The 16,897-nt window shown below is 44.5% G+C and overlaps 1 protein-coding gene across 1 annotated transcript; it reads right to left on the bottom strand.

The window, feature by feature from the left end:
- Window positions 1–2,235: 2,235 nt before the first annotated feature.
- ercc6l2 (excision repair cross-complementation group 6-like 2) lies at window positions 2,236–13,666 on the bottom strand. Its single transcript, XM_079269912.1, has 20 exons — window positions 13,554–13,666; window positions 12,661–13,079; window positions 12,441–12,557; window positions 12,151–12,344; window positions 11,910–12,003; window positions 11,657–11,724; window positions 11,325–11,532; window positions 11,032–11,172; window positions 10,559–10,675; window positions 10,310–10,429; window positions 10,165–10,236; window positions 9,387–9,532; window positions 9,169–9,264; window positions 8,919–9,018; window positions 8,625–8,777; window positions 8,143–8,238; window positions 5,691–6,750; window positions 5,457–5,611; window positions 4,886–5,043; window positions 2,236–3,690 (listed from the first exon to the last, which is right to left on the bottom strand). Exons 1-20 carry the CDS (start codon window positions 13,579–13,581, stop codon window positions 2,406–2,408), a joined length of 4,827 nt encoding a protein of 1,608 aa, XP_079126038.1. The 5' UTR covers window positions 13,582–13,666; the 3' UTR covers window positions 2,236–2,405.
- Between the last annotated feature and the right edge of the window lie 3,231 nt (window positions 13,667–16,897).

Genomic DNA, 16,897 nt, shown 5'->3' with positions numbered 1-16,897 from the left:
TTATGCATTTGTACTAGTTCTTACTCAGCGACAGCCTGCAGACCTTCTTAACACATTGCAGAGTGAATGTATGGAAACCTGAGCGTAAGACGACTGGAGGCCCGGGTCAGCACGGGTCAACGCTCGTTCACAGCTTTTTACAAATGAAATCAAACTAAGTGTCACAGTCTGACTTCTGCAAATAAACCTACATTGCCAGGGCCGCCCCTCTGCCGCTCCGTCTGTCCGTCCAGCTTACAGCAGACTCACAGACACCCGGGTTTGTAGTGGCAGGAAATATAAACAGACTTCGCACCCTGCCCTTGACACAAAGAGAGGAGACACTAATGGGAGAAGTGGGAAAAACACGCCGTCGCTTTGCTGGTATTTCTCTTGACTCCTTCAAGGTATGGCAAGTAGCACCACGGCACGTAATAAAATAAAACCCAATCGTAAGACTGACTTGAGACCTCGCTCATGGTGGCTGTAAGTCTCACTCCAGATCCTTGACAGAAACCGGCAGTTAGAGCGCCGAGGATAAGAAAGCTTTGTTTGCCACTGAGCCGTGCTAGCTGGCCTCCATTAGCCTCCAACCGCTGTCAGTCAGTTGGCGAGGCCCTCCTATTGTCAGTGAAAATGCTAAGCCTCTCTGCTATCTCACTTGAACCAGACTATGACCACAAAAAGGCAGATAGGAGATCTGCAAATCTCAGTTACGGGAAAGAGAAAAGCAGAGGGGGGAAGGGTGTGGGCGTTAGGGAACAGAGAAAGGGCTTTTTATTCTCCTCCGTCTGTGATTTGAACAGGTGTGACAGATGTGTGGCCTCGGTATACGAGTGTGTGAGAAGATACGTCGTGAACTACCACCCAGAAGGTCTACATGCACACACGCACACACTATTTACAGAGCTGCATGTTCTGTTGAGGCACGTAGGCCTTTCTCTTGTTTGTTGATAGCCATCAGCACTTTCTCATTTCTGCTAAACAAAACACAAGCTTACACAGAGCAGCTCTCTTTGGGGTTCTGTTTACTTCAGTGCAACAGCTAGAAGAGGTCTGTGGGGTTCAGCACGTGCACGCACACACACAGCTTGTACCGTCTTTGTTTTCACATTAAAAGCCAAGCTATGAGTTTGAAGTCACTTTTTTTTGTTGCTTTTTTTGGAGGAGTGCAAATGATTCAGTCGGCGGCGTTTGAAACACACTTTAACTAAGTGTGTGAGAGGATAGGTGGATGGACGGGTGTGAAAACGAGTTCCCCCGCGTCCCTCTTGTCCCAGCTCCACGGAGTCTTCAACCGCTTATTATTTCACTAATGGCGCAGCAGCCTCCACTCTGAGGGGGGGGGGGGGGGGGGGGGGCTTGACTATCAGATTGCTGTGCAGAACACTGTGCAGGGAAAGCACACTCCAACACAATATGCACACACTGGCGGGAAGTGGGAGTCAGTGAGGTGTTCAGAGTGACGGGGACATAACAGCCATTAGGGAGTTTTAAGTGATATCTCTGCAGGGCCACCAGCAGTCCCCGGGTAGCACGAATGGTGTCCAATAACGGTAATGGCTATAGTGCCTACAGCCGCTTTGGCTTTCTCTGTCATCCACTTAACAACATATCAGGTGCAGCGACAGTTTGAGCACACGGACCATTTAACTACGCGTCCACACATAAAGAGACATAAACACACAACTACTTTTTATAGAATATTGGAGCCGAAACAACGAGTTGAGAAGCAGATGATTCATTTGCAATCATTTTGATAAGAGATTGACTGTTTTCATTATTTTTTCAGAGCAAACATGCCAAGCATTTGACAAGACTTTGCCATTTTTCCTCGTCTTATATTTGTTGTAAACAGTCAGACAAAGAAAGCCATCTACGGCTCACTTTGGCAGAATGTGACGGACACTTTTCAGTATTTTCTGACCTTTTACAGTCCAACGAGTAATCGTTGACAGATCTACGTGTTAGTTGTGGCCCTGAAAGACATATTTGCTGTTGTGATTTTTCCCTTTTGGCTTAATTTTCCGACTTTTTTATATGAGTAAATGCCTCTATGCTGACATATTAGAGTGCTCCTCCAGGGGTTGTGTGTGTTAGGAGTATTTTGTCAAGAAATAAAGCAAAAAAACAGGGCAATAAAATAAAATTTAAATTCCCAGTGATTAACACCCCGTTTATTCAAGTAACAGTCAGCATTATGCTTGTAACTCACTAATCCAATGAACACGGAACATTTTCAAATTATTACAGTAAATAAAAATAGACATTCTAAAAAGAATGTGACATTTAAAAATAAGAAAATCCAAAGCAGAAAAACCTGCTTTAAATATCCACTCTGAATATTTTATACATCTCCTTTAGAACTAAAAAAAGTAAAAGGTACAGAGGTGAAAACCGTCAACACTCTAATCGTCTCTCCTGTATTATTTCTTCCACAGGAACTTCTCATTCGTCCTCCAGAGACTCTTGCCCTCGTCTTGTGCAGACCTACCTCGAGCTGCAAACGTAGTGTTGATGCAAACCCTCTGCACTTCCGCCGGGTCCGTTAACCTGTTGATGCTCTCCTCATTCCCCTCATTCAGGATGTCCCAGAAGTCTTTGCGACTGCCCTTTGGTACCACCTGGTATACAGGTGGTTTGTTTGGAGAGTCCATGAGGCCTGCTGAACCAGAGTCCGTATTGAGAGTGATTCTGGGTGGAGGAGGTGCGGCGAGACACGTGCTTACTGACACGGAGGAGGGAGCGGGGGGGAGTTTTGGGGTGCCCCTCCGTTGTGCACCCCTGGGTTTGGGTTTTAACAGATCGTCGAGGATTGAGGTGTCTCCTATCAGATCTGTGAGGAGGGAGCGATGACCGCCGGTGGGCTTGGCCTGTTCAGGAGGAGAAGTCGGAGAATTCTCTCTCTGGCCCTGAAAAGGTTCACTAGTCCCGCAGGACATTTTCTGCTCTGTCTCCCTCCCCTGTGCTCTGGGTTTGGATAACGTGGTGGACCTGCCACGGCTGAGGTCCGGAGAAGAAGGGATACGTCTGTCTGTGCAGTTCTGGAAAGCCGTAGCCTCCCCAGACCCCAGACCACTGCTGCTGGCCTGATCCAAGCCAAGACCACCACCAGCTCTGAAGGCTCCAGAACTAGAAACACTACCCCTCTTTGTCCTCTTATGTCCTCTGGCACTGCAGGCCGTCTCCTCCTGCTCCTCTGACTCAAGGCTCGGAACGTCACTTAAAGGTTCTAGCACATTCTTTTCTGGGACCTTTCGCTTTTTCTCGGGTGATAGAACATCGCTCTGTGGGTTCCTGCGCTTTGTCTGGGGTTCGGAGACATCCTTTTGTGGGTGTCTAGACTGTTTCTGCGGCACGGGAACATTGTGTGAGACTTCAGGCTTAGTTTTAGGTTCAGGATTCTTCTCGGTGTGTTTAGGCTTTCTCTTGGCTTTTGGAACATCCCTTTGTGGGGTTCGGCTATGTGTGTGAGATTTTGCGGTCTCTTTGAAGGATGTTGGGGAGGGAACAGTTGAAGAGGAGGTCTGTGCTGAATCAGGTTGTGGGAAGTTGTTTGTGACGGTGTTGGCCAGGGCAGGGAGGTTCAGTGAAGTGTAATACTCTCGCAGACAGGCCAGTCTCCGGGTTGAGTTTCCTCTCAGAATTTCCACTGCAAACTGATGGACTGAGGGGAATTTCAATTTCTCTGCCATTTCCTCCAGCTGCTGCCTGCAGTAAACACAAGCACAGAGGACGCAGAGACGGAAATGAGTGTGAAAAAACATCCAAGCACAAAAAAACCCTGTTATCACCTGCTTATAGCCTGTGAATTTAACACTATGTCCACACACGCACAGTTAGCACGATACATTGAATCACACGTAAAACAACATCTTTTAAAGAAAAAAAACACAAAGCCTATCCTGTTAATCAGATATCTTCCAAGTCCGTCAGGCCTGGCCTAAGATGAAAACGTCTCCACATATTTAGGCTCATATCCAGACAGGCATGCAGTGTGAGGAGGAGCCATTATAACTTTGGTCTAACCAGACTTGCGGAGAGAACTAAGTCAACGCCACCGGTGGTACAAGCAGCATTGTGGTGGCGTTACTATCGGTTATGGCTTTCACTGGAAAAACAATAAATAAAAAGAAACGGCAGTAAAACACAAAATCGTGTGGATTTAAATCCGTACACAGCGAGGTTACTTGAGGGGATATAATATGACTAGTGTGTATTTTCACTCCCTGGTGAGCCTCTGGGCAAAGATAGTCTTCTCCAGTCTTCTTGGGAAGTGAGACTGGAGTCATAAATGTGTCTGTATACGAGTGTTTGGGAAGGTAGGGGGGTGGTGCAGGACAGAGGTGTGTATTTGAGTACCGTGTGTCTGCATGCGCGCGTAAATGCTTGTTAGGATGCGTGTGTACATCGGTGTGTGTGTGTTTGGAAAGTCCTCGGGCGGTCATTTCTGGTTCGTCTCGGGAGGGCTGTGGTTGTGGAGGGGAAAAACTCTTGCACTGTTGGGCCTGAACATAACTGGGTAATCCTTGGCATGATGCTGGGAAATAGGTGGGTAGGAGGGAAAGCTCAGAGGTGGTCTCTGGCTAAACACACACACACATATACACAATTCCTGAGGCCCAGGTGGGGGCGCTCAACACCAAATCTGTGGTCACTTTTGGCCTATTTCCCTACACTGCCAGGAATTCCTCTCTTCCGACCTCACTCTTTACACCCCCTTTCCTCCTTTCATCCACTTGCCTGACTTATTTTCATTAAAAGCATGCATGCCCCCCCCACCCCCCCTTATCTTAAGTCACTTTTCTTTCAAGTCTACCCATGACTTTGTTGTTCTCCCTCTCAGCCTCCTCATTGCCTCCGTTCTTTCCTCTTCACCTCACCTCCTCGGACACTCGTTCAGTACCTGCGTATGGCCTGGGGAGTCTCTCCGATGATGAAGGTGGTGTGTCTGGTGTGGTGCACACTCTTGCCGACGAAGGTGACTGGATGGTCCACACTGGGCTTCTGCGTTCTGACAGGAGGGGGGCAAGGCTGACTGTCTGGTGGGCTCGCCGACAAGCTCTGGTACAATCAAACAAGAGATTTTTTTGGGCTGAGACGTGGCAGGCTTACGTTGACATGATAGTGGATGTTAACACGCTTTGAAAATAGCTAACCCGCACTGCTGCAGTACGTGTTTACATCCACTCTCACTCACAGTGAGCATGTGTGTCTGATACAGCGTTGGCATGCATTATCCTGCATACCAATATGCAGTTGCCAGACACGCTTTAGTAGAAAACAGGCCTAAATGTCACAGTCTTTGGAATATTAGATGAGTAATCCTGTCATGGTTTCCAAAAACACATATTCCTGTTAAGCTCTTCAAATGTAATTTGATTTATCTAATCTAATTTGAGATGGCAAGATACAACAGCAATATCGTATATATTTGAAGAACCACTGAACAAGACCGATGTTACGGCGGTATGTACCTCTTGGGTGCCTCGAAGGTGATTGGCCGGGAGCTGAGAGTACATCTTGCGCTCAAACACGTCTCGTGCAGCAGCTCTGCTGATCCTCTCCTCTGCTTTGCTCCCGCCCACCACGCGCTGGTTAGAGTGGGTGTACGCCACCTCGTGTACACCCCCTTTAAACAGAAATAGACATCATTCATGATAAAATGTATTGGCATACAAGAAACAGGTATTGAAGAATAGGCTTCTCACCTAGCACACTGTCGATAGTTCCACCCTTTCCTTTGGACGCAGGGGGCGTCGGACTTTTTAGATTTGTGAATGAAACAGCTTTGGGCATCCCTGCTTCTCTCTCCGTCCTGTTGGTCGTTGCGGCTCTTCGCTCATCTTTTGCCGACTCAACTCTGGATCTGGTCTGTGGAGATGTGAAGTGACATTCCGTAGATCTCCCTTTCTTAACGGGAGTGTGTTCATCTTCCGAAGACGTGAATGTCTCTATGTCTTCTGTGTATTTGGATCTGGCCTTGCCCCTAACACTAGCACTCTGCCTCTCTCTCCCACGGTGACCTCCTCTACCATGTGAATTTAAAGGTTCCCTCTTGGGCCACGTCTTTGCCTCTATGTCCAAGTCCTCAGATTCATCCGAGTAGCCCTCAAAGCGGCGTGCTTTTGTAAGTGGAGTTTTGAGCTTGTTCGGTTTCTTTTTGTCCGGTGAGAAATTTTCATCGCTTTCCTCATCCAGTGTAGTTTTCTTATTTGTCCACCCTTTCAGGCCCCGTCTCTTTCTTACAGCATCATCACTTTGTTTTAACAGAGGAAACCTCTCTTGTCTCCCTCTATCTCCATCCGCCCTGTCTTCTCGGTCTGAACCGCTAGAAATGTCCAACGTTTTCAGTCCCAATTTAGGGAGACAGATTGCGCCATTTCTAGTACTGGAGTTCTTGCAGATGCCAGAGGAGGTACTCTCCATCTTTTGATCCTCAACATCATCCTCAGAGGGGCTTTCGTCGACACCCGGACTACTGTCCCCTTCTGCCAACTCTGGTTTCTCTTGGACCCTTTCGAGGAGCCTGGAGAAACCGTGCTGGAGGAGACTCATTCGACCAGGACCAGTGGCAGCACTCCCACCCATGTTGCCATCCACTGCACTGGGGCTTGACGCCTTCCTCTTAAGACCCTGCTCATCCTCATCCTCTTCACTTCCACTGCTGAAGTCCAACACCCCTCTGGGGACCTTCGATGCACCGCTTTTCTCCTTGGCTGGTTCTTTATCCGGTACCGGGCCGTCTGTAGGCGGAGAGTCTCCAGGCTCCTTAAATAAAAGGGTACGAAAAGTTGCGACAGATTGGTATAGAAAGCGGGACAAGGCATGTATTGCTAGAGAACAAGGAATTCATTTGAATTAACTGTATGGGAATGATTTTGCTACACAACAGCACAAATGGGCTACACACTCCCTTGTTTGTGCCATCTTTCAGTGGACCAGCCCATGTCAGATTATATCGTGTAGTACAAAACAGATGTTCGTAACAATAAATCGTAATAAATATCAACGTGACATGTCCCCCCCCCCATCACGGAGTAACAAGAATAAAACATGACATTTCCTGGAGTTATATGAATGGGCCTTTATGGGAACGACCACCAACTGATTCTAATTTCACAAAATTTGCCAACTAGATGACTCTTCCCCAGTTGTGCTGCACTGGTGTGCGCGTTGGTGCTTACACGCCTCGGGCCTTTCCCTGTGCGTGTTAAGGCACCCCAGTGGATTCTGTATTTTTGAAAGAATCTGAAAGGACTCAGTGGAGCAGCAGCCCTGTTAAAAAAAAAAAAAAGGGCCGAGCTGGGACCGGGATGATGAGGGGTATCACTGTGTCAATAAATAGCTGAAAAGCAGAAGATTGGCGTCAGTGTGGTCTGCTCCTTCCATTAGGACAGATCAGTAATTACACACAGCTGTTTCACACAGCAGGCAGAGAGAGCCTCATCCTTCAGTTCTGCTAAAATACAAAGAATTGAGTTTAAAAATGTTAGGCATTCAAAATCTCCACAGAAATTTCAAAAAATACTCTGCTCAACATGCTGCAAACACTCACTTTAAGCATGTACTACTACTTAAAGGGAGCTTTAAAGTCTGTGGACGATGATACCGTGACATAAAGACAGAGTATTGAGCTATATGCTGAAGATATGGCGACTAAAACAGGAGTGGTTTTAGAGATATGAATCTATTGTAACAGCCTGAACTCAAGCTGACCACAACTGCTGTAAGGAAACTACAAACTTTTTACAGCCACCTTTAAAAGCCTCCAGCAGCGCGAGTATGCGATACTGACGAGAAAGACTTTGGCCAGATTCTCACTTTCTCCATGTAAGTGACATAATTCATCTCATTTGGACAATTTTGTCATAGTAGAAGCATTTTCCCTCATAAATGGGACGTTTCGGAATAAACCAGAAAATGACAAGACAAAGAAGAACGGAGGAAGCAATAAAGAAAAGAGTTGGAGCTGAGGCGGAAAAAGTTTGTAATGAGATCGCGTGAGTTGGTTGACTGACGGACAGGAAGGACCCCGTTTGAGGTATCGTTCACATGGGAATGGGAGGAGGAGTGGGTCGCCCAGGGGGAGACGACGGAGTGAGCGATGGGAAGATGAGTGCCCTTATGTTCCGGGTCTCTGAGAGCAGCAGAGCTACTCACGCTAACTGCCTTCGTCTCCTCCTCCTCCTCCTCCTCCTTCTCTTCGCCCGTGTGTGTGCTGCTGGTCATCACGCCGGCCTCCACTCGTCCTTCTCGCTGAAAGTGAGACACACATTTATCAAAAAACATATTGTACAATAACATCAATTGAATTATGTTACAATCATCAACAAAAGACTATCTTTTAGTTTTCATTTTTGCTAGTTGTACTTTTATTACCAGCACGTGATATTTGTAGACGTTCTGACACTCAAAAACAACAGTAAGTGCAACATGCCTCTCTTATTCCTATATCAGAACAAAAATACTTAAGAGACAAGGGTGTCCATTACTACACGACACATTACGACTGCCACATGACCACATATGAGTACATTCTTGACTGTTTTGTGAGACTTTGCATTGTGACTGGGGACATGAATCAGCTAGAGGCGGTGAGTTCAGACAGTAGGCCACAGTAAAAGGCGTGCCAGCTATCTAACCTCTAGTATCTTGCGGGTGAGGCATGTCCCTTCGGTCTGCAGCCGGAAGAGGTTTTTGATCCCAAACAGCTCCCCCTTGTGGACGCCATGCCCCCGCACTGCCTCAAAGTACCGCCGCGAGCTCTCCTTGCCCACAACGGAGCATTGCAATTGCTGGAGGACGGGAAAGGCGGCGCAGAAAAAGTACATTACTGACACAGAGCACTGAGCTCCTATTACAAAGCACTGGTAGCAATTCAGTATTTTTCCCCTTATTATCTGATTTGTGTGTGTGTGCCTATAATGACCTGGTACCTGTTTGTAAACTTGTCTGAGGTAGATAACCTCCTCCACAGTCCCCAATGAGATCAGCCTGAGAACAGTCACGTCCCTGCACTGGCCAATACGATACGCCCTGAAGACAGACAGGCATCATGCATGCAAATAGTAAAAAGCCTATATGCTTGCATGTGAAAATGACTAGGTACGCTTTACTGAAGCCAGTTGAGAGAGGCAGCAACAGAATAAAATACTTTGTAAAGTGAAGACATGGCCAATAACCTACCTGTCAATAGCTTGGAGGTCATTGGCTGGGTTCCATGAGGGGTCGAAGAGCACAACCACATTGGCCCCAACGAAGTTAAGACCAAGACCCCCCGCCCTGATGGAACAAAGAGCCCGTTATCTGCAGATCCGAGGTTTAAAATAGGCACCACTACTGGTAATAAATAAATGTGAAATCTGAGAAAATACGACTCATATGATTGTTATTGTTTGACTAACATGGTGGAAACCAGGCAGAGGTTGATGTGAGAGGAGCTGTTGAACTCTTTGACAATCTGGAGTCTCTCTTTGGCTTTGGTGGCTCCGTCCAGCCTGCTGTAGTCCAGCCCCTCCGCCATGCAGTAGCTCTCCAGCACGTCCAACAGCTGACGGGTCCAAAACACAACAAACAATGAAGGAGGGTTCAAAGCACTATGAATCAACCGTGTAAAGAAAACTGACAGCTCTACATGCATCATGTGGATTCACTCATCGTCGAGGTTGAAAGGGTTTGTAAACGCTAGACTAACAAATGTAGAGTAAAACTAAACAGAACATCCCCAGGCCTCGGTATTTATAGATAAACCATACAGGTCAAAACTGTATGGACTCTATGATTACCAAAAAAAGCAAAACATAAGCCACGAAAATATGACCTCAGAGCAGCCAGAAATGTTATCATACTGTCTCTGGTGACAGCAACCATTAGACTCTGCAGAGTCTAATTGTCTTTAAAACTCTAATAGCCCTTACTTATGAACCCAAAGGCTTATTAATCTGTGTTTCAGAAGAAAACCGTGCATCCTGCTACTATTTTTTTGTGCTGACAAGTAATCTGCTCTAACAACAGTGGCAATTAAGGGGCGTGTGTTCGAGCCTGTTGTGTTGAAAGGCTGAGTGGATGAGACCGAGTGTAAAGCTCAGTACAGACCAAAGATTTTGCGGCGAGACGAAATAACGTGAAGACCGTTGCAGTGAAACACACAAACATTCTGATGTCAATAAACACAGCTCTCACCTTGGTTGAGAGAGAAAAAAGAAGCACTTTATCTCTCCTCTGCAGGTAATGTTTCAGCAGCTTCTGCAAAACCTGAAAGGAACAACAGATTTGTTGAACCGGCCAACGACGAGCAGGCGACTGAGCCTCCGTTCCCGAATTATACCTTCATCTTTCCACTGTACATCGGGTCCGACAACGCTTCGAATGCTTTGTCTTTGCATCTCTGCACAAAGTCTGGAAACTTCTGGAATACCTTCGCACAGATGGCAGCCACGTACTTCTCCTGGGAGACACAAAAGAGTTGTTACGGTGAACCAACTCCAGCACGAGAAGGTGTGACCTCAGTCTGTAAAAGAAACTGTCCAGGAGACATCTCTCGTGAACCAGTGTAGTAGATCGGTTATAGGGCTACCTGTTTCTTGCTGGAGCCTGCAGTGGACTGAAGCAGTGCTGTGTGGTTGGCAACCTTCCTCAATATGGCCAAGTAACTGAAGTACAGCCCCTTCATTTGCGCACCTACCGCGTTTCTCTGCAATAAAAGAAATCGATATTATTTAAGAGCTTAGTCTTTAATTATTTTAACCAGATGAAGGTTTTTCATTCAAATGCCAAGTTAAAAGGGTCAGTTGGACAATGGTAACAGATAAACGTTGCGATTTGAATTGCAGTACGCTGCATCTAAAAAGTAGAATGAGTTTAAGGGCCAGTTCACCTGAATCACACAGAGAAATATTTTGTCTGATTTAGGGAATCTGACCCCCCTAAAAAATGTTCACATATGAGTCAATTGTGAGATGGATTTCACTCATTTATGTGGAAAACAGCTCAACCCTTACGAACTTAAACCCATTACAACTCCCGCGACGGTGAAAGCGGTGCACTGACTTCGTAGCAGCAGCTTCCGCGGGTGCGTCCGCTTTGACAGTCGCATTTCTCTGAAGACCTCAGCATCAATGTCACATCTTCAGTGTCCAGCACCGTCTGATACACAGTCTGCTGGAAGTCCGTCAGAGAGCAATACACCACCTGGGAGAAAACACGGCATCACAGATGTTTCTTCTGAGCGTTGCTTTCAGACTTCATAGAAAGTCATCTGGATATTTACGATGACGGATTGTTGTCGTGTCGCTGGTGAATTTGTTTCAGGAGAAGTCTGTTTTTGACTTCATCAATCTCACCCTGTCATCCTTCTTAGGCAGCTGTTCCCCGATGAGAGCTTTAGTCCTTCTGAGGAAACAGCGGGAAATCTTCTTCACCAGGGCCCTGACAGTCTTCCTCCCTGTAGCGAGGGCACGCTTGGTGGCACTGTGCCTCTGCCCTTGCTCAATCGGATCCGAAAACGTGTTCTTGAAATTTCCTAAGCTGCCGAGACAACCAGGTAAGGCCCTGAATAGAAAGAAAAAGTACTTAAAAGCTAAAAAAAAAGAAGCTATTTTCAGCAATCAACTGAAATGTGCTTTCAACTACGCAAATGACAAATGTGTTCCAACATAAAAGTCTCTTAACCTACCAGTCCATGACACACCACAGCTCCTCGAGGTTGTTCTGTAAGACGGTGCCAGTGAGGCCAACTCTGACCTGATGAAAATAGAAGTGCAGAGCTGGCATCAAAAGCATGGCCCATGCTAAGCTAAGCTAACTATGTTTCAGCAGCTCATCGTGATACGATTCAATCTACTGCCAATGAAGCAGTGACGAGGACCGCCGGAGAGAAGACTTTACACAGAGTCGAGTTAAACGACACGAACAAAAAGCACTCTGACCTTACATTTCAGGTCCTTCATGGCCTGAGTGATCTGAGAGTTTGGATTTTTGATCTTGTGGGCCTCATCCACAACCACAGCAGACCAGTCTATGCTGCAGAAGAGAGGGCAAATGTATGTTTTAGTCACAGAAAAAAAAACATACTATGACAAAAACGAATTAATCACATATTTAAGCACACAAAAAAACACGTTATTTATTAAGTTTGATGCGTATGTGTGTGTCGAGCATGGTTCCTACCTATTAAACTGATCCAGACAAAGGCGCAGAGTTTCATAGGTAGTGAGAGCGATCTCGATGCGCCCCTTCTTGATGCGAGCCAGCTCCTCCTCTTTCCTCAGCCCGTGGACCACCACACACTGGAAGTGGCCCCATGTGTCCAGCTCATCTTTCCAGTTATAAAGCACCGACAGCGGGGCCACAACGAGGAACACCTAAACCAAATTGCGAGGATGAAAATTCAATACTTATGTCAAATTTTTTATGATTCATGAAATGTCCATATGTAACTAGCTTATTTCAATACCCACTTTTTGGAGTCTACTTTGCTTGGAGGACTTCTGACTCCACAGAAACTGAGGCCTGTTGTTCTCGATGTCCTCCCATGTGCCTGTTTTGTGCAATACAGCAGCAAGGAAACCAATGACCTGAGACAAGATCATAGAGGTGGAGAGACAGGCATGTGAGAAAAGCATGCGGACATAATTTAAACAATTCTGAACATAGACATGAAGCTAATGTACTTTGTACCTGGACAGTTTTTCCCAGGCCCATGTCGTCCCCCAGGATACAACCTCTGGAACAGATGTAGTTGTTGTAAATGAACCTGATACCTTCTCTCTGGTAATCCCTCAGGTATCTGTTGATGGTGTAGGGGACTCTGTCCCCATCGACATCACTCAACTCTAAGGGGACACATAGCCTGGTGTCTGTGACGGTGCTGGGAAACAAAGGTTTCTCCTGGGTGAAGTGATTGGGGCCTGGTCTCAGGAGTTTCGAGACGGGTACAGCTTCCTCCTCTTCTGCATCTTTACTATGGTCAGTGAACACCACCCAAGCTGTGGTTTCACTATCATGAGAAGTGGAGGTCAATCTCTTAATGGTGGTTTCTCGCAGGGATCCATCTCTCGGGTCAGGAGCCAGACAAGTCTCACCTTCACGCCATGTTGCTATAAAGTAAGAACAATTATTATTTAACTGTTCTTAGCAATATATCTGTTAAAATGTACTTGTACAGATACAAATGTACAGATAGTTTGGATATTACTGGGGTGTGTTTTAGGCAGCATTAGTGTGATTTTTAAGTGGGTATAGTTATAATGGACAGGAAAGACATAGCAAAATATCTCTACAAAATAAAATACCATCTTTTCATGAAGGGATTGGGGATGCCTTTTTCTACCATTATATTCTCTAACGTTACAATAGACTATGCAACTTATAGTATTCTAGTTGATCCCATCTAAACACGGGTGTGTCCTATCGATCGAATCAGTCTTATGACTGAAGAGTGACTAAGTTGTTGTCCCTGGTGGAAATATGGCTAATTATTAGCTAGCAGCAGAGGCTTTGAGCAGCCTTAGAGTTGTGTGAACCAGTGTCCAGCTGAAATGTAGCAACAGGTAAAAACGTGCATTTCAAACCTTTTTCAGCTGCAGAAGATGAAGCCATGTCCTGCCTCCTCTTCTTCGTGTGGAGGAAAAGTCACTGTAGCACGCTAGCTAGCTTCATTAGCCTAACATAGCTAAACTATTGAGCAAAAGATAGGACGGCGACAAATGTAGAACGAGAAACCGAGTGTTGGCTTTTACTTTATCATCCGTTTAATTCATTAATTTTCCGAAAAGGCACAGGCAGCCCATCGACTGTGTGTAAGAGGGAGACAGACACAGCAGGAGCAGCTGCAGCTCCACTGCTGCTTGCTGAATGTTTATCTATTTTAACAACGAGTAACGCACTTTCGACGCATGTCCTCGATTTCAAATACAATTTAACGTTAAACGTCTACTCTAAAAATGAAAAATCACGTTAAAAATATTTTCTAAATATTTAAAGTCTGTTTCAATCGTTTTATTTCCCTTAACATTATTTCCGTTAAACAATCCCAATGTCAGGAAATGTGGTGAAAGTGCTGGATAGTATCTAAATTATCCTTTTTTTGATGGAAATAATTATAAAGTTGATTCACTCGTAAAAACAATAGTTGCAATAAAATTTGAGGAGCAGCGAGTAACCAATTTAGACTAACCGTTAGGCCTATATATACATAAATAAAATAAAATGATATGTGGATGTATTTCTGCTGCTCACAGTACTTTGGAGTTTTATGCTGCACATTCATAATGTGTCATTATGTACACAATGGGCCTACATGCAAATTGTAAAACGTTGTCATGCTATATGCAGGCTATTTCATAATAATATAACTGCACTATTGTAATGTGCACTTACTGTTTGGAACAATACTGTTACTCACATGCTTATTTATATTCTGTATTATACTTTTTATACCTTAAATGGTCTTGGTGGTCTGAAGAAAATACAGAAATATAGATAAAGCAAGGTGAAGATGTGTGTTTGTCTGTCCTTTGGGGTGGACGTGATGGCCATCAGTGACTTTAAGGTTGTCTGTTGCTATGCAGAACAGTCAGTGTAAACACACAGTAACACCGTCTCAGTTCTCCATCCCCGATTTGACTTTCCCAAAACGTTGGCCGTGGCTCTGCAGATGAGGCACAACTGGGTCTGCTTCTCGCCATGGTACACTGCCATACAAAAATGTAATTTTTTGTTCCTGTTTTCTCAACACTGGGAATTTATAGGGCAGCTGCCGCAGATGTTCTCATAAAGAAAGCCCAAGCACTGATGTCAAACGGTTTACATACTGCACTGGATCTCACACACACACTTGTTCTCTCACTGAACCACAAGGGCCTCCTCTGGCCTCATTTACGATCATACATTACCGCTCAAGCAGATAGAGTTGGGATAAATAGATCATTGGCTGCAGATAAGAAGTTCTCAACAACAGCCTTTTCTAGTTGAATTTGTTGCGCGACTACGTAAAGTGGGCTGTGTTCGGCTTTGGTTTGATTTTCTGAAATGAAGTGTTGGTTTGGTTGCTTGCAGGGACTAATATGTCCCATTTTAGGAAAAATGTTTAATTCATGATGTGACACAATGGTTTTTAACACTCCAGCTAGTAACTTTTGAAAGAAAACCTAGAATTTAACCACAACTGAATACATTTTCCCTGCCGTGGTCCAAATGTAAAAATCTCTTTCTCTCTCTACATATATGATACAGAACACAAAGGTTTTCCGTTTGCATTCAAAAGAAAAAGTTTTCATGTGGAAAGAAATGAATTTAGTCAACAAATCTATTCAGCTGTTTTTAAAGAAGCACCAAAGTAGTAACACCACAATGTGAACTTTGAAATCCTGCATTCAAAATTGTATTTTAGTGAAAGTACAGAAGTATAATCAGCTAAATAAGTATCAAAAGTAAAAGTACTCAAGTAATGCAGAATAGTTTTACATTATTTTTATGTACAGTAAGCTGTATCCTATTTTTGATGTATTATTCATGTAGAAGACTTTTAATATTGTCAAAGTAGAGCTGTTTTTTTACTCATTTATATTACATTACATTACAATCATTTAGCAGACACTTTTATCCGAAGGGACTCACATTTCTACACTGTAGGCACAGCTACGGGAGCAATTTTGGGGTTAAGTGTCGTGCTCAAGGACACATCGACATGCGACGAGCAGAGCCGGAGCCGGGGATCGAACCGGCGATCCTCTGATTGAAGGACGGCCATGCCGTTGGTTAGTTTAATCTAAAATGCATCATATTTCATCTGTAGATTTGTTCTCTGAAGAATGTAGCATGGTAAAAAGTGCAATATGTCCGCTGAAATGTGGTGGATTATGAGTATTAAGAAAAATTAAATCGAAAAAAACTCAAGTAAAATACAATTACTTCATGTTAGTCTTAAGCAGCCTCCATGCAGTTATTTGTCACCACTGTTATTCAGTGATGGTCGTGTTCATAACACAGCTATGTCAGCTTTGTGGTTATTTGAGGGGCCTCTTTAATTAAGGTCAACTTCATCCCATTTTATTCATCATCTTTACAAACTGAAAGGGAACTGTTTCATATTTTATTCTAATGGGTCAGGAGGCTGCATTCTCTTGCATCCACCATGAAATTACTCCACTTTCCTGAGACCCACCTGGATAGATTTAAATAAACTTATTTCGTTGGACAAGGTGTTTCCTGCAGCCATACAGCTCTCATCTTTATCTGATTAATTTGGCTGAATCAAGGTTTGAATAGAATAAAACATGGTGTTTGCTCAACTTCCGTTGTTGGTCTTAATCAGTGGTTGGAGAAGAAGACCTGAATGGAGGTCTTGTCCAGCTCTCGGGAGCTTGGGAAATACTCCATCTGTGTTCCACCAACTCTCTCTCTCGTGAGTCAGAGGATCCGCGACGGGCCAAAAGCAATTACCAACCATGCCAAAAATGTCAGTTTCAGCTTCGTACGCATTGATTGCAGAGATGGAACATGAGGTTGATAATTCAAGCTTTTTTTCCCTCTTTTTTTCATTTGTCTTCACTCGCTTGCTTTCCTATCCAATTCAATAATGAATTCATGGTGTGAGTGTGTCTCCACTTAAAGAAACTGAAAACAGTTGGATTAATATGACGTTACATGTCTAAGATCAACATATCACACATGGTTTTTAATAACAAAGGGGCTGAATCATATTGGTTTTGATGTTTTGGCTACTTTTTCCACCTCTCATCGCTTGCCACCTAACTTGACTACAGTAGTTGGGACAGTGTTAAAGTAAAAACAGTTGCATTTGATAAAATCCAGTGATTTGTAGGTGAGTTTTAAATATTTTTACTCTTCGTTTTTTAACAATTAAATAGTCGTTTGACATAATAGCATTGTTTGTGTCCCGGACTTGTTGACG

The sequence above is a fragment of the Melanostigma gelatinosum genome, assembly GCF_949748355.1.
Source record: "Melanostigma gelatinosum genome assembly, chromosome: 6".
Classification (NCBI taxonomy): Eukaryota; Metazoa; Chordata; class Actinopteri; order Perciformes; family Zoarcidae; genus Melanostigma; species Melanostigma gelatinosum.
Note: the sequence above shows the minus strand (reverse complement) of the source record. Positions and strands in the feature narration are given on the sequence as shown.